This window comes from Carcharhinus amblyrhynchos, chromosome 17 (assembly GCF_965287045.1).
Source record: "Carcharhinus amblyrhynchos chromosome 17, sCarAmb.v2.hapA, whole genome shotgun sequence".
Classification (NCBI taxonomy): domain Eukaryota; kingdom Metazoa; phylum Chordata; class Chondrichthyes; order Carcharhiniformes; family Carcharhinidae; genus Carcharhinus; species Carcharhinus amblyrhynchos.
Genome location: NC_137340.1, coordinates 7,935,759 through 7,958,757, shown reverse-complemented (window position 1 = coordinate 7,958,757; position 22,999 = coordinate 7,935,759). Strand labels below are relative to the sequence as shown.

At 43.9% G+C, this 22,999-nt stretch overlaps 1 protein-coding gene across 4 annotated transcripts in view; it reads left to right on the top strand.

Moving 5' to 3' along the window:
• The window catches only part of phyhiplb (phytanoyl-CoA 2-hydroxylase interacting protein-like b), an 84,616-nt gene that overhangs the window by 34,710 nt on the left and 26,907 nt on the right, over positions 1-22,999 (top strand). For 3 of the 4 annotated variants that reach the window (XM_080205450.1, XM_080205449.1, XM_080205451.1), the window contains one exon: positions 20,088-20,284. In XM_080205450.1, coding sequence (XP_080061576.1) covers positions 20,088-20,284 — 197 coding nt within the window. Of the gene's footprint in view, positions 1-18,276; positions 18,296-20,087; positions 20,285-22,999 lie in introns of those variants that run through there. The other variant, XM_080205452.1, reaches the window with a different exon arrangement.

The following is a 22,999-nucleotide window of genomic DNA, read 5'->3' as shown; positions in this document are numbered from 1 at the left end:
TTGGCAATACAAATGAAATTAAAGAACACTACTGCCTGTTACCACTATCACATACAATGGATCTTTTACAACAACACAATACTTCATTCTGAATTGTAACTGAGAAACAGGTTTTGAGTATAATAACTTTGTTAAGTTAACTTTGTTAAGGAAGTTGTATGATGCAGTCAGCACAAACCAAGTATAGTGTGCTCCTGCTTAATTCTGAAAAAAATCAAAATAAGCAGTAATTTCCAATAAGCATATACGGTCAAATAAAACAGCACTGGAGGCTTGTACCCCAAAGAGATGTTGTCAAACTTTACGATCTGTAGTCCTTCCCCGTGTTATAAAATAATTACAGATCTCCTGTAACAGGAAGTATTTTTTCTATTTAATATAGAATTAATTATAATGTTAATACAATTAAACATAGATTTATTATTTTGTTTTACTTAACTGTTTTGGGGGGAGATGGTGGCATAATCACAGAATCTCAAAGAATTCCACCAAATTAGTTATACACGACCTGCCCTTCGTGAACCCACGCTGTGTCATTCCAATCGAACAACGTATATCCAGATGTCTTGCTATTTCGGCCTAGATAGATTCAAGCATTTTCCCTACTATAGAAGTTAAGCTAACTGGCCTATAGTGACCCGCCTTTTATCTACCTTTTTTTTTTTAAACAGTGGTGTCACATTTGCTGTTTTCTAATCTGTGGGAATCACCCAGCGTCTACGAATTTTGGCAAATTGCCACTAGTGCATTTGCTATTTCCCCCACCGTCTCTTTTAGTACCCTGGGACGCCAGGAGACTTGTCCACCTTCAGTCCCATTAACTTGCCCGACACTCCCTCTTTGGTGATAATGATAGTTTCTAAGTCCTCACCTGACGTAGCCGCCTTGTCATCAATTTTTGGCATGGTATTTGTGTCTTCCACTGTGAAGACTGACACAAAATATCTGTCCGACGCCTCAGCCATTTCTTCAGTTTCAGTTATTACATCCCCCTTCTCATTCTCTAAAGGACTAATGTTTATTTTAGCCACTCTTTTTCGTTTTATATATTTGTGGGAACTTTTGCCACCTGTTTTTATATTCTGTTTACTCTCACAGTCCATCTTAGTTTTCATTATAGCTTTTCTCGTGACTTTCTGTTGACCTTTAAAGATTTCCCAATCCTCTAGTTTCCCACTAATCTTTTCCACTTTGTCTGCATTTTTTTTCAATTTGATACCATCCGTTGCTTCCTTAGGTATCCATGGCTGATTATCTCTCTTTTTTTTTTAACAGTCCTTCCTTATCGCTGGTATATACTTCTGAGCACTGTGAAAAATTGCTTTGAAAGTTGTCTAATGTTTCTTAATTGTCCCACCGTAAAGCTTTTGCTCCCAGTCTACCGTAGCCAATTCCTCCCTCATCCCATGGTAGTTTCCTTTGTTTAAGCAGAAGACACTGGTATGAGATTTTACCTTCTCATGCTCCATCTGTATTTTAAATTCAACCGTACTGCGATCACTTCTTCTGAGAGGAGCTGTAACTGTAATATACTGCAGATTTCAAACTTTTGTGTATCAGTTGAGTAAAAAACTGGTTTGGTTGGGAGTACAGACACTGAGCGTAACGGATGAAAATAAATTGGGGCGATTCTCCCACCCCACTGTGCTGATTTTTTAGCGCAGCAGGCTGGGAGATTTAAGCGAGGATGGATTAGCACGATCCACACTGGGCATCCGGCCCCGAGCGCACCTGCCAGCACTAGATTTCCGGCGCTGTCGGCTCTGCGCCGGATGTAGGCGGAGAGCTGTATTACATATGCAGGATGTCGTTTTAATCTATTTTGAATGCGATTAGTGAGCCTAGGACTGAAATCTCCAGTCCTGCTAGCCTCCTCCCCACCCCCCTCAGGACTGTTTCACTCCAGTGGGGTTTACAGTGGCTCCCCACTTGCAGGGAGCTAGTGGCCTGACCCCACTGGAGTGAATGGGGGGGGGGCAATCGGGGCCCCCCCAGGAGATCGTTGGTGGGGGGGGGTGCCCCCTGGGCATTGACACCTTGGCAGTGCCAGCCTGGGCCTCTGACACTGCTTGAGGGGCAAAGTGCCAATGCCCGGGGGCATCTTGGGCCCACTGGGCATCGGGCAGTGCTCTGGGGGCAGGATCTAATGGGGTGGGGCCTGTGGGGGGTGAGGGGTCCCGTTGCCACTCTGCAGTTGGGATCGGTGGGGGGGTGGGGAGAAAGCTAGCGATGGAGGCTGACCATTGGGGTGGTCGGTGGTGGAGAGGGGAGGTGGGGAGCGGAATCAAGACAGAAGGCGGGGATTGTTGAAGATCAGAGTGAGCCTTGACGGGAGTGGAGAGGTCAGTGCCGAACCTGGACAAGTTTGGGTGGCCAGTGATAGAGCTGTACAGGGGCAGAGGGCCAGCTTTGTGAGGGTTTGGAGGCTGGCCAGCGATTGTACTGATTATCTGTCTCTGATGTTGGAGCTGAGAACAAGTTTTTTTTTGTTTCTGTAAGAGATTTAAACGATTTGAATAGGTTTCATGGTTGGGAGTTTTCAGTATCAAGTGTCTATGAGTAGGAGCTGTGTTAACATTATTAAAAGCTTTGTTTTCACTCCATATGGTTCCTGAGGTATGTCCATAGTGGATACTGTTTGAGTAGCTATGGATACAGCACGAGGGATGGAAGTTTCATGAGGGCATGAAGGAGCAATAGAGGGATGGGTGGAGGGATAATGAGGTGTGAGGGTTGAGAGCTGGAGGACATGACAGCTTTTAACCAGCCAGCTTCAGCACTTGCCCATCCCCTGGCCCCTTGGATCTGTTTCTGGTGTTGCCAGACCCAACCCTATCCCACTTCCTTTCCCAGACCAAATTTTGAGTCTAATGGGGCCTTTTAAACTGAGGTGGGTCTGCTAAGTTGAGAAATTTTCTGAACTGAGCTATCACCGTCAGTAGCAGAAATTCAGTCCTTAAAGTAGATACTTATAACTGTTCTTCCGAAAAAAAGAAAATCAAATTTGACATTTTCATCACTTAGTTGCTGGCCTTGATCTCTGCACGATACTAGGTTTTTGTCATTAAACTGTATATCAATTAACTCACCGTGAATAATGCCTCAGGACATTTATACTGCATACGTGTTCTTGTGTGGTATTGTACCCGGGAAGTCAAACTCCAGTGAATTCTTTGGATTGAATGAGGTTAGAGGAGAAGGGAGTACCACAACAATTTACATTTATAATGCACCCTGAAGTGAATAAAACTTACCAAGGTATATCGCGGGAACATTATAAACAGTATATGACACTGAGCCAAACAAGGAGATATTAGGCACGATGAATAAAAGCTTGGTCAAAGAGGGAAGTTTTAAGGAGCATCTTAAAGGTGGAAGGTGAGGTGGAAAGGACGTGAGGTAAAGGAATCATAGTTGAGAGATTGGGGCCTAGATAAATCAATGGCAAGTGACAAAGTTAAAGTTGGGGATGCTCAGAATTGGAGCAGCGCTGATATTGCAGAGGGTTTTTAAAATTCATTTACAGGATGTGGGCATCACAGGCTAGGTCAGCATTTATTACCCATTTTCTAGTTGCCCTTCAGAAGGTGGTGGTTATTGTCTTTTGAAATGGCTGCAGTTCCTGATGTGTAGATACACCCCAGTATTGTTAGGGAGCCAATTCCAGTAGTTTCACCCTGAAAAAGTAAACTAACGGTGATGTATTTTCCAAGTCAGGATGGTGATGATTTGGAGGGGAACCTCAAGATGGTGGCGTTCCCATGTAGAGGCTTCTCTGGTCCTTCTAGGTGGTAGCGGTTGTGGGTTTGGAAAGGTGCTATCTAAGGAATTTTGTTGAGTTCCTGCAGAGCGCCTTTTTAATGTAGTTAGATTAAACCTCCCAGTAGCCACACTCCAGCGCTTGTTCGGATACACTGAGGGAGAATTTAGAATAGCCAATGCACCTGACCGGCATGTCTGCGGGACTGCGGGAGGAAACCGGAGCACCTGGAGGAAATCCACGCAGACGCAGGGAGAACGTGCAGACTCCGCACAGACAGCGATCCAAGCTGGGAAACGAACCCCGGTCCCTGGCGCTGTGAGGCAACAGTGCTGACCGTTGTGCCACAGTGCCATCCCCACGTAGGTTGGGCAGTTAGAACATAGAACATAGAACATTACAGCGCGGAACAGGCCCTTCGGCCCACAATGTTGCGCCGACCAGTCTTATTTTTAAAAAAAAAACATTGACCCACTAATCTAAACCACTCCTTTTTCGTCCATAAACCTATCCACCAATCTCTTAAACGCCCCCAAACTAGGCGCATTTACAACTGCAGCAGGCAGGGCATTCCAGTCCCTCACCACCCTCTGGGTAAAGAACCTGCCCCTGACATCCGTCCTATAACTACCCCCCCTTAATTTAAAGCCATGCCCCCTCGTGCTAGATTTCTCCATCCGAGGAAACAGGCTATCACCATCCACCCTATCTAAACCTCTAATCATCTTATATGTTTCTATAAGATCCCCTCTTAGCCGCCTTCTTTCCAGTGAAAACAACCCCAAATCCCTCAGTCTCTCCTCATAGGACCTCCCCTGCATACCAGGCAACATCCTGGTAAACCTCCTCTGCACCCTCTCCAAAGCCTCCACATCCTTCCTGTAATGTGGGGACCAAAACTGCACACAGTACTCCAAGTGCGGCCGCACCAGAGTTGTGTACAGTTGCAACATGACGCTGCGACTCCTAAATTCAATCCCCCTACCAATAAACGCCAAGACACCGTATGCCTTCTTAACAACCTTATCCACTTGATTCCCAACTTTCAGGGATCTATGTACACATACACCTAGATCCCTCTGCTCCTCCACTCTATTCAAAGTCCTCCCGTTAGCCCTATACTCAACACATCTGTTATTCCTACCGAAATGGATTACCTCACACTTCTCCGCATTAAACTCCATCCGCCACCTCGCGGCCCAGCTCTGCAACCTGTCCAAGTCACCCTGCAAACTTCGACACCCTTCCTCACAATCTACCACACCTCCGACTTTGGTGTCATCAGCAAACTTACTAATCCACCCAACTATACCCTCATCCAGATCATTAATAAAGATTACGAACAGCAGTGGCCCCAAAACAGATCCCTGAGGCACACCACTCGTAACCGAACTCCATGATGAATAATTACCATCAACCACCACCCTCTGTCTCCTATCTGCTAACCAATTCCTGATCCAAGTACCTAAATTACCACCAATCCCATACATCTGCATTTTCTGCAGATTTCTGGGTAAAACCAAACAGAATTGCAATGACAGCACTACCGAGAATGACACAAAAGGCTACTTTTGATAAGATAAGTGCCTGTAGTGTTAGAAATAGTATATTAGCATGGATAGAGGATTGGCTAACTAAGAGAAGACAGAGTTGGGATAAGAAGGGCAGTTTCACGATGGCAACCTGTTACTAGTGGAGTACCATAGGGATCAGTGCTGGGTTCACAATTATTTACAATACATATTAATGACTTGGACAAGGGAAATGAATATACTATTGCCAAGTTTGTGGATGACACAAAAATAGGTGGGAAGGCAAGTGGTGAAGATGACACAAAGACCCTACGTACAAAGAGATATAGATAGGTTAAGTGAGTGAGCAGCGACGTGGCAGATGGAATATAATGTCGAAAAATGTGAAGTTACGCGCTTTGGTGGGAAGAATAAAGAATATTATTTGAATTGAGAAAGACTGCAGAAAACTGAAGCACAGTGGGATTTGGGGGTCTTTGTGCATAAATCACAAAAAGCGTGCAAGTTCAGGAGGGAATCGGCAAGTCAAGTGGAATGTTGGTATTTATTTGAAAGGGAATGGAGCATAAAAATAGGGAAGCCTTGTTAAAACTATACAAGGGCCTAGTTAGACCGCACCTGCAATATCGTGAACAGTTTTGGTTCCCTCATCTAAGGAAAAATATACTGCATTGGAGGCAGTGCAGAGAAGGTTCAGTAGGTTGATCCTGTATATGGAGGGACTGAGTATGATATGGAGGTGAGATTGAGTAAGTTAGGTCTACTCATCGGCGATTAGAAAAACGAGAGACAACCTTATCGAGACTTGTAGGCTTTTCAGGGGGCTTGACAGGATAGATGCTGAGAGGTTGTTTCCCCTTGTGCAAGCGTCTCGGACCAGATGAATCATGTCAGAATATGGGGTTGCCCATTTAAGACAGACAAAGGGGAATTTCTTCTCTGAAGGCAGTGAATTTGTGCAATTCTTTATCGTAGAAGCCTGCAGAAGCTGGGCCGTTAAGCATGTTCAAGGCTGAGATAGGCAGATTTTTAATCAGTAAGGGATATGGACGTAAGACAGAAAAGTGTCTTTGAGGAGTATCAGATCACCACATCAATCATAATCTCAGTGAATGGTTGAACAGACCTGATGGGCTGAGTGGCCTACTTCTGCACCTACATCTCATAGTCCTATGGTCTATTACAAAACTGCACTCCAGCTGTGGTCTACAATGTTTTGTATGAATTCAACACTGGTCCAAAATTGCTGTAAAAATAACAGAGTTGCTCATGTGCAGAAAATCCCGAGCAAACTATGATGAGGGAGAAAGAAGACCTATGTTGTGAATCACTCCAAATCTAGGGCGGCAAATAGTTAACACTGTTGCTTCACAAGGCCAGGGTTCAATTCTGACCTTGGGTGACTGTCTGTCTGTGTGGAGTTTGCACGTTCTCCTCATGTCTGCGTGGGTTTTCTCCGGGTGCTCCGGTTTCCTCCCACAATCCAAAGATGTGTGGGTTAGGTCGATTGGCTATGCTGAATTGACCACTAGTGTCAGGAGGATTAGCAGGGTAAAAACATGAAGTTACAGGGATAGGGCCTGGATGGAGTTGTTATTGTTGCTGCTTCAATGGACTGAAAGGCCCCTTCTGCGCTGTGGAGATTCTATGATTCCAATGACTGCATTTGTTCTGTAAAGTGATAACAAGCACTGGCTTTCAGTAAGTTCTGAAACCCAAGCAACATCCATTTAGTCATACCATTTGTTTCCTATCTGTCAATCAACTTTCTATCCACAATTGTTAATTTTGTTATTTTTTTAGGAAGTCTTTTATGAGACAATGCGATTCTTGGGGAGGCGGGTGAGGGGTTGCCCAGATGCATGTGGGAGGGATGTGCCCTAATACCTGTGAGCGGCGAGATGATCTGATACCTTTGAGGGAAGGGGACGTGAAGCAAGGTCAAGTGAAGTGAGGTGCGCGCTGCTTGCCCACAGCATTGGCTGTGAGAATCGTATGTTCCCTCTGCATCCAAAGTGAATATTTCTTTTGTATTTACCATTTGAAGTTTATGGAAGTTCTATTAATATACAAACAATGAAACATTTTTGCAACTCATTATGAAATGTTCAGCATGTTTTAAATGTTAAATGTTGAATTTTATTCATGGGGTCATGGTTGGTGAACAAGCCTGATTTCAATCTTGTGACTCATTGAGACGAAGGAGGGCCACTCGTGTGGCCCGCTCACTAGCCTAGGTTGCCTGTCGTTGTCTTACAGTATCCCTTTTTGTTATTTTCCCATCATCCGTGCATACTCGATTTTAGCCTTTTTTCATCTCCCTTTTTTACTTCTACAATTGCTGCTATATTTGTCGAGTTTCTTTTTCATTGTTTCCCTGACCAGTATGTGAATTTTCTCAACCTCAGTCTGTGCACGTGTGTAGGGGTGTTGGTGTGGTATTAAAATCCCAGTTTTTGCTGGGCCCTTTAACTTCCATTTCTCCAGTATTTTAACTCCTGTTGCTGGTCCGCTGTTTTATGTCATTTCTTTTCCCAATCAGTGAATCTGATCTGGATCTTGTTTGTTTCTTTCAGCTTGCTGAGAGAATATCTTTGTCTTTGACCGTTTCTATATATATATTTCATCAGAGTCCAATTAGGGTGTGGTTATTATTCACGCTCTCCTTTTTTTTTATTCTTTCCAAATTAACACCTCACAAAGTTCTGTTGGGTGTATATTAGGTTTTTTTTACTTAATACATATGTGTAAAGGGAGCAAGGGGAATTCCATGGGTAACGGAGCTCTCAAGTGAAAGAAACTTTCAAGGGTTTCTTTTCCTCAGTATTTGCAGTACCTGGTTGGTATAGTTTATTTATTTGACAGCTTTTCAATAAATTTTACGTTTTAGTTGAGAATTTGTGGACGTGTTTTTACTCAAAACAAGTTTGTTCACAAAAATGAAAAGTATTGTTATTGAACTGCTACAAGATGAAAGGGAGATCAGCAAGTTCCTGACTATACGTGTAGACCTTGGCACACCAACCTATTTGTGATGGAGAATAACTGCCTCAGTTTGCTCAGGGCCAGCAGCAAGGATGCTGATAGAGCTTTACCATCTGCTGCAAGGACACCTGCTGCCATGTTGCAGCATAAGGATGGCACTGTAAGTGGCTGGCAAGGTCATTGCAGCTCTCACCTATTATGCTCATGACTCAGTCCATTCCAGCACCGCAATACCAGCTGACTTCCCGCTCATGTCAGATATGTTGAGTATATCAGGCACTTCCATCTCTTTTCCTACTAAACCAGCTGCTTAATGTCACTGTACTCCTGAATTTCTTAAAGTTCATTCCAAAAGGCGTACAAAAAAGATGTATCAAAAAGACCATGGACGTGACCATGTTTGTGTTAAATCCTCAGAATACGCAACGGTTTTAATTGTATATTACTCTTTGAAAATGTTAATTGCTGGAATTTGGATTGATCGGTCGGTGCAGACTTGACGGGCCGAGTGGCTTCCTTCTGCAGTATAGGGATTCTATGATTTTCATGTAATGAAAGTTCTGTAAAGTAGTTTTGAAGGCATAGTGTAGGAAAACATGGATTGGCAGATAATATATTTTGTTTGTTCTAAGCGCTGGACTAGGTGAGAAAAATGAAGCATAGCACAGCCGGTTAAAAACAGTTTTTCAGTTAGGTATCTGGAGAAACTGAGGAGATGGGGAGGAATGAGATTTGGTAAGAATGGAAGTAAGCATAAAGGATTTGTGTCCATAACGTGGTCAAAAGATAATTGCAACGTAATGAAAGAGAATGTAAAATTGTGGGCCCTTAAGCACATGCAAGAAGCTCCTGTATATTGAGGTGACACGATAATACATTGTGAAGGTGAAATTAGTCCACGTCAGTGATGCAAAATCAGCTGAAGATAAGTCAGCCCATTTTAAACCTCATCTGTTTTTCTTCTTCAGCTTCATCCCTAGTGTATTGTATTCTCTTGTGCGGTGATGTTTATGTGTGTGTGTATGTAGTGGGGAAATAAGAGTATTGAGCAAAGGATGATTTAGCCTTGTGTTTGGGGTAGCGTCCACAATCTGCATCCCTCCATTACTCTAATGGGCTCTGGGCCCTGAATTAGAAAAATGGATCTTTCAAATATGCATAATCGCCTGAAATTTTAGGACCTTCTTTCAGTATGCTGCAGCACCCTCCTGTTCTGGATGATCTTTTCTGTGGCCGGTTAAATATTGATGTAGTACTAGACACTGAAGAGCATAGACGTAAACATCCAAGAGCTGACACTGTGTCCGTTCTGTGTGAATCAGTGAATGTGCATTTTGTCCCTGTACTTGATCACAAATTTTCTTTGGAACTGAACTTTACAGTATGGCAATATTTGCCATCAGTGCCGAGTACAAATTTATCTTTTTAGTATTCTAGTAATGCACGTGATTGAGTGAAACCATTGAAAATTGCTGAAGTTTTCTGAATGTGGTTGGAGTCCAACTGCAGCAAATTGAGAGAAAATTCTGTAAGCTGTATATGTTGCTCAGCTTCTTTGGATAGATAAATGTTGGGTATACTTACCTTGACAAACTTACAAATTTTTTTCTCATTTGCTCCCGTAAGCAATTAGTATTGAAGACGACCAATCCGATATTGACCAATCCCTCCCGTGTAGTGTGATATCCAATGTGTTGGACGTGTGGTTTGCCGTCAGAGAGCAGACCTACCTTTGCTGCATTTCTTACAGAGTGACGTAAACTTCAACCTTGAAAAGGAGCCGTTCAAAAGTGGGATTTTTATTTTCTACGATCGGTTCCAACACTTTCAAACTGGAGATTTGCAATATTGCAGACCTTTATGATGGTACACTCCTGTACCCAAAAAATATCTGGCCCATTCCCAAAATGGGCAGACTGCTCATGAGTCAAATGAAAGTGATTGTACCCCATTAATCATATGACGTCAATCTTTGGCTACTTTGAAGCTAAGATGCACTGCAAGCTGGTTCCACTGTTTCTATCCCATAACTGGAACATCTGTTTCTGAAGGCTCCAAAAATCATTCCAGTACGAGATACCAACGTACATGTATTTTACATACACGTACGTTATATATATTACTCACGTAAGAACAGAAACATAAGAACGTAGGAGCAGGAGTAGGCCATCTAGCCCTTTGAGCCTGCCCCGCCATTCAATAAGATCATGGCCGATCTGTCGTGGCTCAGTTCCGCTTTCCCGCCCTCTCCCCATAACCCTTAATCCCCTCGTCTATCAAAAACCTATCTACGCGCGTCTTAAATATATTTAGCGAGGCAGCCTCCACCACCTCAACGGGCAGAGAATTCCAGAGATTCACCACCCTTTGAGTGAAAAAGTTCCTCCTCAACTCCGTTCTAAACCGCCCCCCCCCCCTTTTTATCTTGAGGCTGTGCCCTCTAGTCCTACTGTCCTTTCTGAGCGGAAGAGCCTCTCCACCTCTATCCTATCCATCCCATTCATCATCTTATACGTCTCAGTGAGATCTCCCCTCGTTCTTCTAAACTCTAACGAGTACAAGCCTAGTTTATTCAGCCTCTCCTCACAGTTCAACCCCCTCAACTCCGGTATCAGCCGAGTAAACCTCCTCTGCACTCCCTCCGAGGCCAAAATATCCTCGCGTAAGTGCGGCGACCGAAACTGCACACAGTACTCCAGCTGCGGCCTCACCAGTGCCCTGTACAGTTGCAGCAAGACCTCCCTACTTTTATATTCAATCCCCCTCGCTATGAAGGCCAGCATCCCATTTGCCTTCCTGACCACCTGCAGGCTGGGTTTTTGCGACTCGTGCACAAGGACCCCGAGGTCCCTCTGCACCGTCGCGTGCTGCAGTTTTTCGCCACGTAAGTAATAATCCTTCCTACCAAAGTGGACAACTTCACACTTGCCAACATTAAATTCCATTTGCCAGTTCCTGGCCCATTCGCCTAACCTATCTAGATCTTTCTGCAGACTCTCCACACCCTCCGCGCAATTTGCCGTTCCACCAATCTTGGTGTCGTCAGCAAAATTCGATACCACGCGCTCTGTTCCCTCCTCCAGATCACCTATATAAATGGTAAATAGCTGAGGCCCCAGCACCGACCCCTGGGGCACTCCACTAGTCACCAACCGCCAATCCGAATAGCACCCATTGACCCCCACACTCTGCCTCCTATTTGACAGCCAATCCTCTATCCACGCTAACACCCTACCCCCAACTCCATGTCCCCTGACTTTCTGTAATAACCTCTTGTGCGGCACCTTATCAAACGCCTTCTGAAAATCAAGAGACACCGCATCTACCGGCTCTCCTCTATCGACCGCCCTCGACACATCCTCATAGAACTCCAATAAATTCGTTAGACACGAGTTCCCCTTAATGAAACCGAGCTGCGTCTGCTCTATCAAACAATTCTCCTCAAGATGCCTCGCTATTTTCTCCTTGATCACGGATCCTAGCATTTTACCTACGACAGACGTTAAACTAACCGGCCTATAATTCCCCGCCTTTTGCCTGCCACCCTTCTTAAACGACGGCGTAACATTAGCCCTTTTCCAATCTTCCGGCACTTCCCCGGAATCCAGCGAGGTTTGGAAAATAATCATCAAGGCGTGCACTATCACCTCCGCCATTTCTTTCAGAACCCTCGGATGCGTTCCATCCGGTCCTGGGGACTTGTCCACGATCAGTTCCCTCCAGTCCGTCGAGCACCGCCTCTCTAGTAACAATAATGTCATTCGGGCCCTCCACTCCTACCGTCTTTCCATCGCTAACACCCGGCAAACTATGCACGTCCTCCTCCGTGAAGACCGAAACAAAAAAGTTATTCAAGGCCTCAGCCATTTCCCCATCCCCTACCACTAAGTCCCCCCTCTCATCCTCTAAGGGTCCAACGTTCACCCTAGTCAGCCTCTTCCTTTTTATATATTTATAAAAACTCTTACTATCCTTTTTTATATTTAGCGCTAGCCCAGCTTCATAGTTTATCCTACCCTTCTTTATCAACCTCTTCGTAATTCTTTGTTGATATTTAAACCTCTCCCAATCCTCTTCTCGCCCACTACCCTTAGCGACTCTAAACGCATCCGCTTTTAATTTAATACTCTCCTTTACCTCCTTCGTTATGCACGGCTGATTACGTCTCCTCCTACGATCCTTTTTAACCGTCGGAATAAATTTCTGATGAGCACCAAGAAAGATCTCCTTAAAGATCCTCCACTGTTCCTCAGCAGACCTACTTCCAACGCGCTCCCCCAATCGACATTCGCCGATTCCTCTCTCGTCCTATCGTACTCCCCTCTGTTCAAACAAAGGACACCGGTCCGGGAACCCATTTTCTCCTCCTCCATCTGCATGAGAAATTCCACCGTACGATGATCACTCTTCCCAAGAGGATCCTTCACCACGAGGTCCCTAATTGTACCCGCCTCGTTACATCACACCAGATCCAAGATAGCTCGCTCCCTCGTCGGCTCCAACACGCACCGTTCGAGGAAACTATCCCGGCAGCATTCCAAGAACTCTTCCTCGAGCGTCCAGCGTGGGTCGACCAATCGATACGTAGATTGAAACCCCCCATAATTATCGCCGTTCCATTCCTGCACGCCGCATTTATTTGCGCGTTAATAGCCCGTCCCACCTCCAGATCATTATTTGGGGGCATATAGACGACATCCACCAGCGTCTTCCTCCCTTTGCTGTTCCTAATCTCCACCCACAATGATTCCACTTTCTGCTCTTTGGCTCCTATATCATCCCTTACTACCACCCTGACGCTATCCTTAATCAACAGAGCTACGCCCCCCCCACTTTTTTCCTCCCGCCTGTCCTTCCTAAACACTTGATACCCTTGTACATTCAGCTCCCGGTCCCTGTCACCCTGCAGCCACGTCTCTGTAATGGCCACCAGATCATACCCATTTGCGCTGATCTGCGCCACCAGCTCATTCACTTTATTCCGAATGCTTCGTGCGTTCAGATGAAGTGCCTTCATCCCAGCCTTCACCTGTACCCTATTTGCAGGAACGCCACCGACCTTACTCACGCCCCCTACTCCCTTTATTATTGGGACATCCTTGGCCTCTTCCTGTACCTGCACCCTCTCCTTTAGCGCCTGTAATTTCACCTACTCTCGCACCCTCCCCCCCCTCTAATTAGTTTAAAGCCCTATCTACAGTCCTATCTACACGATTCGCCAGGACTCTGGTCCCAACACGGTTCAGACCAACCCCATCCCACCTGAACAGGTCCCACCTACCCCAATACTGGTGCCAATGCCCCATAAATTCAAACCCATTCCTCCCACACCAATCCCTGAGCCACCCATTCACTTCCTTAATCTTATCAACCCTACGCCCGTCTGCACACGGTTCAGACAGTAGTCCAGAGATAGCCGCCTTGTCGGTTCTACTTTTTAATTCCGTTCCCAACTTTTCATACTCCCTCCCCAGATCCTCAGTTTGCATTTTGCCTACGTCGTCGGCACCCACGTGTACTACAACGACCGGATTCTCACCCTCCCACTCCAGGTTCCTCTGCAGCCCAGATGCGACATCCTGGACCCGAGCAACAGGCAGACAACACACCCTTCTGTGCTCTTTGTCATTGTGACAAAGGACAGTGTCAATACCCTTAACCGCACTATCCCCAATTACCACTACATTCCTTTTCACCTTCTCACGTTGCGAGAAAATCAAATGTAGAAATGGGCTGAATTACTATTAGCCAATTTTACATTCCTGATGTATGCTAATGTCACCTCCACAATATACTGTCACGTCAGGGAAGGGTGTGGTGATTAGGTGAGCAGAAGAAGTGGTGTAAGTAGTTCATGCAGGGGTGGCCCTCTTTTGGGCACAGCGTTCCTGAACAGGAAGATCATCCTCGAGCCTGCGGTCTGGCAGCTTTGCCAAGTGACGCGGGGACTACGTGCTGCTGGTAAGATACCGGTGGTGGTGGAAGGAGGCCCTTAAGTAGCCATTAAATGGCCCAAGGGTGAGCGGGTCACGCAACATCTACATCGCCAGCCTGTTCCTGGGGGCAGAATCGGAGTCTAAAACTCTGGCCGTGGTATCGATGGAGGGAATAAAATGCTTTGAGGAAATTAAGAGCAAGATATGGCCCTGACTACGATGAATAGTTGATTAAATGCTCTTAATTGTTAAAGGTTAGGAGAATAGGTTTGTAATATTGCTGATTTTATCTTCCCAGAAGCTAGTGCTTGTTTGGATGCTATTTACCAGTTTTCATAATCCTCGCCCAACTTTTCCCTTTCTAATACTCAATAATCTGACTTCAATAAAGACATTAGGTTCTAAACCCCGACCACCACTACCCAAACCCAACGTTACTATGTGCATTTAGGATCTGAAACCGCTACTCTCCAAATTGAAGTTTCTAGCTTTGCCTGCCAGTTGTTACTTTCCATGCTGCCTTTTAATTGCATTATATGTTTAATTAAGAAAACTATTGTTTGCCCTTTTCAGTGCCTGATCAGCGTTTGCAAGTTTTATTCATCAATCGTAATTTCAAGGCTTGTGACTGTAAGGACAACGTAAACAGTGTCTTTTTGTTATTGCACAAGCTATCATTTAGTTCCTTTATTTTCAGTACGGATAATATGAATGCCTTTTTTTAAAGAAAAGGACTAGACGTAGACTGATTTTTGCAATTAACAACTAGCAAATGAGTAACAGTTGAGGATGTCTAAATCATAATTCTTCACCAAGACTTGTTTTGTTTTATTGTAATTGCCTTTCAAAAGATTTATCTAGTGTTATTTTCCTGGCAGATGATGCAACACTGATGAATACTGTAAGTCAATGTTTCAGACCAGCTGTGGTTTGATTTACTTTGGGAATAGGAGCTACCATCTGCCCACGGCCACAGGAAGCTTGTTAATCTTGGAGTCTGATGCTGATACCCAAAATATTTTACGTAAAGCAAAAAGATGAAACTTGAAGTTTTTGTTTGAGATATATTAGTCTTGCGTGTTAGTACTGTAATTTTGCTGAGGTGGTAGCACTTTGGTTCTGATTAGGAGTTAGTGGATTGAAGCCCAGCTATAAAATTTGAGCCCATAATCCAACCGTACTGCTTCAATGCTGTATTGTTGGTGGTGCCATCTTTTAATTGAGTTGTGAAATTGATATCTTGTCTGTCAGTTTAGATGAATGTAAAACATTTTTAGATGCATATTTCTTCCTCGCCTAACGCAGGTTACCTGGTTAGCTAATTTGATTGCGACTTCCAACACATTTGCCTCCGTAAAACTTTTAAAAACATTTTGTTGGATGTGAAGAATTTTGATGTACTCTGATGACGTTGTAAGAAATAGAAACTTTCTTATATCTGGATCGCAGCATTGTGGTTGCTTATTTGTTTTAAAAAGGACAATGTTTCTGCTATGATCCTTGGAGCAATTGATTGTCACTACAAAGAATAGACATCTTTCTAGCGTGTGCATTATATGGTGACTAAACGCACAATATTGCATTGTGTTGTGATCCCGTGCACTTGGCTGTTAATTGTGGAACTTTATTTATTCATTCTTTGCATTTACTGGCATGTGATTGCCAGTTTGAAATGGTATATCTAGAATGATTAATGAAAGCCTCCTCTGTTTATCAGAACAATGGTGGTCTACTGTCCTACCAGTTGACAAAGTATTATTCTTTTAGTGGAAACTATTTAGATTCCAAGCACATATCCTTTTGACAAAGTTATTTTTATCTCATCACTACGCGTACAGAAGTTTGCACCTGAACTTTGTAAAAGTACACTTTAAATAGTGATTTTCATCAATTAAACTGTGTGCAGTTAAAATTGTACATTATATGCAGCATTTGATATTGCAGTTGTCAATGCTAGATAATTTTGTACTGATTACCTAACGACGATAATCGTTTTAGAATTACTTCTGTCAATTTCTGGTAACTCAAGATTATTTTCTTGTTTCTCTGGTTCGTACACTTCCATAATTTAACTGTTTTAGCAGTGGCACGGTGGTTAGCACTGTTGCCTCACAGCACCAGGGTCCCAGGTTCAATACTGTCTTTGGGCCACTGTCTGTGTAGAGTTTGCACGTTCTCCCTGTGCCTGTGTGGGTTTTGTCTGGGTACTCCGGTTCCCTCCCGCAGTCCAAAGATATGCAGGTTAGGTGGACTGGCCGTGCTAAATTGACCCTAGCGTCAGGGGGATTAGGAGCGTAAATGGTTCCTGGAATAGGGCTCGGGTGGGACTCTGGTTGAACAGACTCAATGGGCCGAACGGCCTCCTTCTGCACTGTAGTTATTCTATAAAATTCATGGAGTTATGAGGATAGGGCCTAGGTGAGATTGTTGTCAGTGTAGGCTGGATGGTCCAAATGGCCTCCTCCTGTAGTGCAGATTCTGCTCTTTGTCTGCCTATATTCTCCTACCTAGTTCGTGGGTCTCCATTAACCTTGCCATCTTGCACGTCTTCTCTTTTCCATTTACAAGCTAGGCGATCGCTGACCGCCTTTTTTCTTCTCATATTCACTGCTGGCTCTTCCCCAAATTAATTATAAATGCACTTTTAAACTCCCCCTTGCCTGGTTTTTACCCTGAGATGATCTTATTCCACCTGGGTGGTTAGGGGCAGTATCAGTCTGGTATCCTGGCAATGCCAAAGGTGGCCCATGATGGGGGCACGCCCACGACGGGTGGCGGGGGGGTGCGCTCTGCATTGAGGCTCGGCCGAGGTGGGGATCGGCCGGAGCGGGGGTGGGAGGGGAGGCGGGGTGACGGGGGTTGCGTGGGATCTCTGCATCAAGAATCAGCTGGGGATGGGGGGAGGGACGATGTAGCCAGCTTCCAGGTGTGAATAGGTTCAGTTCACTCCCTCTACTGGTAAGAGTCACACTTTGCCTCATTTATCTTTTCTCTAAGTGCCACGTGATTGCGTCTGGGAACTCACCTCAAAAATAGATGCAATTTTTCTCCCGTTTTCACGCTTGTTAAGCACTTAGAATGCGTTTGGTAGAATCGCTGCTATATCTTTCCAATCGGGTTTCTAACCCTGTTATCACAGTAAAACGACCCAACAGGAGGCACAAATGACTTCCTCCTTGACTGCCACGTTTGTTTTTCTCCTCGTCCTTGTCATCTTTACCAGCCTTTGACACGGCCAGTCAAGACCTCCTTCGTCGCCTCTCCGGCATTTCGACCAGTAGGCCTATTTTGCTTGGATACGTTTTTGCCTCTCGGCTCACAGCCGCAGGATATTTAATAATATACTCTCCCGCCTTTGCTCCATTATCTTTTGACCTCACCGCTCCACTTCATCGCCCCCAAGAATCTGGGCAGGCTGTTTCGGAAAATGGGCAAGGAGCTGGCACTAGGAGAGGATCCAGCCACGGGGGAAGAAGAGGTGGCAGCAACTGAGAGAGAAACCGAGGGAACAACTGGATGGCAGAAAGGCAAAACGGTGAAGAAGGAAAAGTAAATAATCTCCTGGCTGCCTGTTGTTCCCTGTTTATATTCTGCTGTCGGTACCATCACCTACGGACACGTACCAGCTCTACCTCTACACCGTCTCTTCTGATTCCGTCACTCTCTTTGTGCCGTAAACTGCTTAATCTTTGTTGAGCTGTGGTTTCATCCAGTTAAACATTGGGAAGAATTTTCTAAGACCGAAGCCACCATCTTTGGCTCCCACCGCAAGCTCCCTATCATTTGATTCTGTCCGTCATCCGTGACGCATCTGGGTTGAACCAGACTGCAACCTTGGAGTCTTATGTGATCCCTAACTAAGCTTCTGATCCCATATCCTCTATATCAGGAAAAAACACCTGCTACTATCTGTCCCACGTGCTGTTGAAACTTTTATCCGTGTTTTTGTGACCTCCAGTGCTCTTCTGGTTGGCCCTACCCACAACAATTTAATCTTCAGTTTATGCAAAATTCTACTGCCGATAATTTCTGCTCTTGATCCTGATCCTCCGGCACCTCCGATTTTAAATTCTCTATCTCGTGTAAGTTTCCTTATGGCCTCGCTCCTCGTTATCACTGTAACCCTATTATTCTCAAAGGAATTGAATTTCTTCAAACTCTGACTTTTTGTTTATGCCCTCGTCCGTTCTTGATCTGTCATTTAACACTGTGTTTTCACCCATTTAAGACCCAATTTTTGCTAATCGTTCTTAGTGAGAGCTTACCAAAGGACACCTGAACTTGTGTCACGCTTGAAGTGGCCTCAACTATAAACTCTTCTAACGCAGCTTTGTTACGCGACGGTGTCAAAGTCACAGTCATGTGAAATGGATTGTACGATAGGCACTTCCTTATGGTGATGTTGAAAATTGCAAAATGCAAGTACGAAGACCAAAAAGAGACAGAAGGAAGATATCTGATGCGAAGGATGACAATTAAGTTTTGAGCTTTGACTCCTTCTGTAAAAAAAAAAATCACATTGAACATAATAAACGGAGAGTTTTTGGAGAGTGAAGCTGGAAGAGGAGGGTAGGTGCAGCGCAATGAGCTTTCCTGGGCAAATTATTGAGATTAGAGACAGACAAACCCCCAGGGCTTGATGGCCTGCATCGTAGGGTCTTAAAGGAAGTGGTAGCAGAGATAGCGAAGGCATTGGCTACAATATTCGCAAATTCCTTGGATTCTGGAAAGTTTCCACACTTGGGAAAAAAAAAATCGAATATAATGCCCTTGTTCAAAAAGGGGAAAAAGTCAGAAGTAGGAAACTATAGACCAGTTAGTTTGATGTCTGTCATTAGGAAATTGTTGTAATCCTTTATTAAGGAAGTAGCAATAGGACATTTGGAAAGTCAAAACGTTATCCGTAAATACGGCATTGTTTTATGAAGGGTAAATCACGTTTACCAGTTTGCTAGATTTCTTCAAAAAGGTAACAGGCAAAGTAGATCAAGTGGATCTTGTAGATGTAGTGTATCTGGACTTCCAGAAGGCATTTAATAAGGTGCCACACAAAACGTTAATACACAGTTCAGACCTAACAGGTTACAAGATAAAGGCACGTCGAATTGCTGGCAACGACGCATCCTTCCCCAGTGAGCTCAACACGTCGTATGCCGGTTTTGAGCAAGAGGTCAGCGAAAGGACGCCTTCCGCCAGGAAGCCTCGGCTGAACCAGTATCCCAGGTCACCGTTGCAGACGTCGGATCGGCCTTTGTGAAAATCGACCCACGGAAAGCATCTGGGCCGGGTATCTGGACGAGCACTTAGATCGTGCGTGGATCAGCTGACGAGGAAATTCGCTGAGATCTTTAACCTCTCCTTACACCGATCTGAGGTTCCTACCTGCTCCAAGTAGATGACCACCATTCCTGTACCAAAGAAAAGCCAGACACCATGCCTGAATGACTATTGCCCAATGGCTCTGATTTTTGAAGCGCTTCGAAAGATTAGGCGTGGTACTACTCGGAAGTCGTATGACTTAGGTCAAGCGTTAGACGTTGTAAGATCACTTTTAAAATTGTTCAATTCAGTTGTCAAGCTTGTGCCTTAATTACATCTATGAGGTAAATTGGCAAACATCATGTCATTACTGTTGGATACCACACTGAACTACCGTACCACTGCAGGCCCTGCATACATTCAAACTTACTGCTGGAGTTTTTGCATTGTGCCATGCGCCAAACCTTCAGACAGGAGAATGTGTATTGCAAGCCAATATATCAATGCTTGAAATGGGAGCTAGAGATACACTTTATCTTTAAGTTACTTTGTAATATATTTTATGTAACTATTTCATCAATACTTTTAAAAACTTGCGTTTTATTTTTTCCACAGGGAACAAATCGCAAGACAGTGGCATTGCAGAGATGGAAGAGCTCGCTGTTCCACACAACATAAAAATAAGTAATATCACGTGTGATTCTTTCAAGATCTCGTGGAGCATGGATCCAAAATACAAAGATCGTATCACACATTACTTCATCGATCTTAATAAGAAAGAAACTAAGAATTCCAATAAATTCAAGCACAAGGTAAAATATTCTATTATAAAAATGTTTATTTAAAGGGTTTTAAGATGTAAAATTGTTTGATCTTTCACGGACCAAAGTTGTTTTACAGAATAAATCTGCGTATTTCTATATGCACTGGTCACAGCGAAAACTGTATCTCTCCTTGAGGAAGCAGATTCTGTTAGAGGAATGAATTCTGTCGAAGTACGAAGTAATCTCAAATAGCAATGAGGATACCGATGTGCCAGTACTGTTACTGTACCTTGTCTTTGTGTGTTAAACTTTCGAAGCCCTCTGGAAGTTGATGTTATAAACAGGATTTTTCTTTTGGGATTTGTGACGACCTTTGACCCAGAAACAGTGCGGTAAGGAAAAGATCTTTAAAATTTTGATGGCATCTGTAGTTGTTTTTAAGAATGTTTGTTTGTAAAGGACGTCTAAGAGTTTGCATCAATTCTAAGGGATTGATATTAATTTTCGTGGATAATAAGCAAGTCCTTGAAGCAGAGCCAGTAAGAAGAAAGTTAAAATATGAAAGCTGTGTGGCCAGACACAAAATAGTTCTGTTGGGGGAGGGTGGGGTGGTCACAGAAGACGAACAAAGGAAGTGTTGCCGTAAAGAAAACAGGAGAACTGAAGCGTAGGCGCAAATAGAAAGAGAAAGCAAACAGAAAAAGGAACACAGAATTTGTTTACGAGAAGCCAGCAAAGCTCTCTATCAAAAGGGCAATTTTTGATTCGGCAGCGAGAAGAAAAGTAATATGACGTACGAGAGAGCTAAAAAGGACAGAATCCTAAATACGATGCAAGTGGCTCAGACGTTGGAGCGAGTTGAGAGTTTGTATCAGAGACCCAGATCACGAACCGCGCATCGTTGCTCGGTCGATTGAAAAGGAACCCTGGAAAGCGACTCCGTTTGGACTGACGTGACGCGATCCGAGCGAGAGAAGTTTCATAGACGTGTGCCTCGTGGGTATTAACTGTATCTGGGGACCTTAGATGGAATACAGCTGCCGGTGATGACGACTCCAGGACTGAATGGATCGAGCGGATAAATAAGAGATTTAAAGTACCAGAGGCTGAGTTAGAGAACTTTGGAACTGCCACGTTTGCGCAGAGACCGAAGCAGTGTCGTACGACTACTTAAAAATAGATGTACTTTTTTATTTGCAGTATCATTTGCCTGTTAATTCATGTTTAATTAACGTGAATTCTGATTTTTGTTCAAGTATAAGTTACTAAAAGTGAAATTTTGTCGGTAATTTATTTGTTTTGGGGCCATTTGGTAAGTTTGGATATTTTAGTTTACGGTTTTCCCATGGAGATCGTAATAGAATAATATGAAGTTAGGTCATATTTGTACTAAAGTGGGGAAAGCTCCCTGAAGGCCAGTGTGCAGCAAAAATCTGCTTTCAAAACATTTTAGATGAACCGGGATTACTCATTATCTTGGAGAGAACTCAGTGGAACGTTTGCAATGCAAGTCCTGTGTAAGTACTCAGTTTCAAACATGCCTGTGTCTAGTTTCAATGATTAAATGATTTTGGAAGTGTTCTTCTTAACTTTAATTTATGAAAAAATACAGAATTCTTCTGAAGAATTCTCGCTTAGGAATGCCGTCCTGTGAAAAACGTTTGTACCGCTTGCTACCTAGATTAGACAAACCTCCCCTTATTACTCTCTAAATAAAGACACGTATCGTATATTCTGGGTCACGCAACTTAGTTTTCTCCTGGCATCGGATGTAGCTTTCTCTCTGTCGATTGGAACGGCAGAGTATAAACAGCTTTAAGGCAAATACCAACCACTGTCAGTTACCCAAAGATACTGAAGAGGGTGGATCAGGAAACAGAATTAGCACTTAGGTCAGTAAAACAGAGTAGGAAGCAATGAAGAGCTCAACTAGAGGTAAACGTAATAAGTAGGTTTTTAAGCATGACGCTGAAAGCAAGTAATGCATTGGGAAGTGTGTGCTATAGGAAAGACTTCTAAAATTTTTAAAAAATCTTTAATCCAATTCAATCAAATCCAATTCAGAGTCTCAACGAGTTGAGACATTCCTGATCCAAGCTGACGAGGGCTCTCGCTTCCTGTCTCGGGCTTGATCTACACGATCCAAGCCGATTTGGAGTCGGTACAGTTCCTCCTCCGAGACTTGATCAGATTTGCGTCGTAGCCAAAAGGCCGAAACGCCGCTTTAAAAAATTGCTTCAAACGAAGCCGAAATGTAACCTAATGACTACAACCGAGTACAGCACGTCGATACTACGCTTGATGTTAGCCAAAGGAAAGACTTCTAAAATACTGAATACGAACGAGTATTGTCGGGGAACGAAATGCTGTGATCGCAGTGCAGCAGCATTACAAGCGTGCTGTTTTTATGTGTTTGGTATTATTGCGGACAGAGATCAAAGGCTCTGCCTATTGTTACGTTACGTTTTTGATGAAACAGACAACAAATGATAGGAAATGTTTTTGGGAGCTGGAAACCAAACGGTTACGTTTCTTTGTGACTTTTTTGTTTAATTGTCTCATCGGCTATTTTAAAACAAGATTTAAAAAGTCACAAAATTTTTTTTAACAAGCAACCTGAAAGGCTGTGATTGCTGTGTCAAGAGGTAATTACAGTTACTGATGAATATAATAAATGCATTACTCGAGTCAGTGCTTCGGCACAGTTATTAGCAGAACATCTGGGACTTTGTGTAATTTCTGCTCTCAGTCGCTCACTCTATT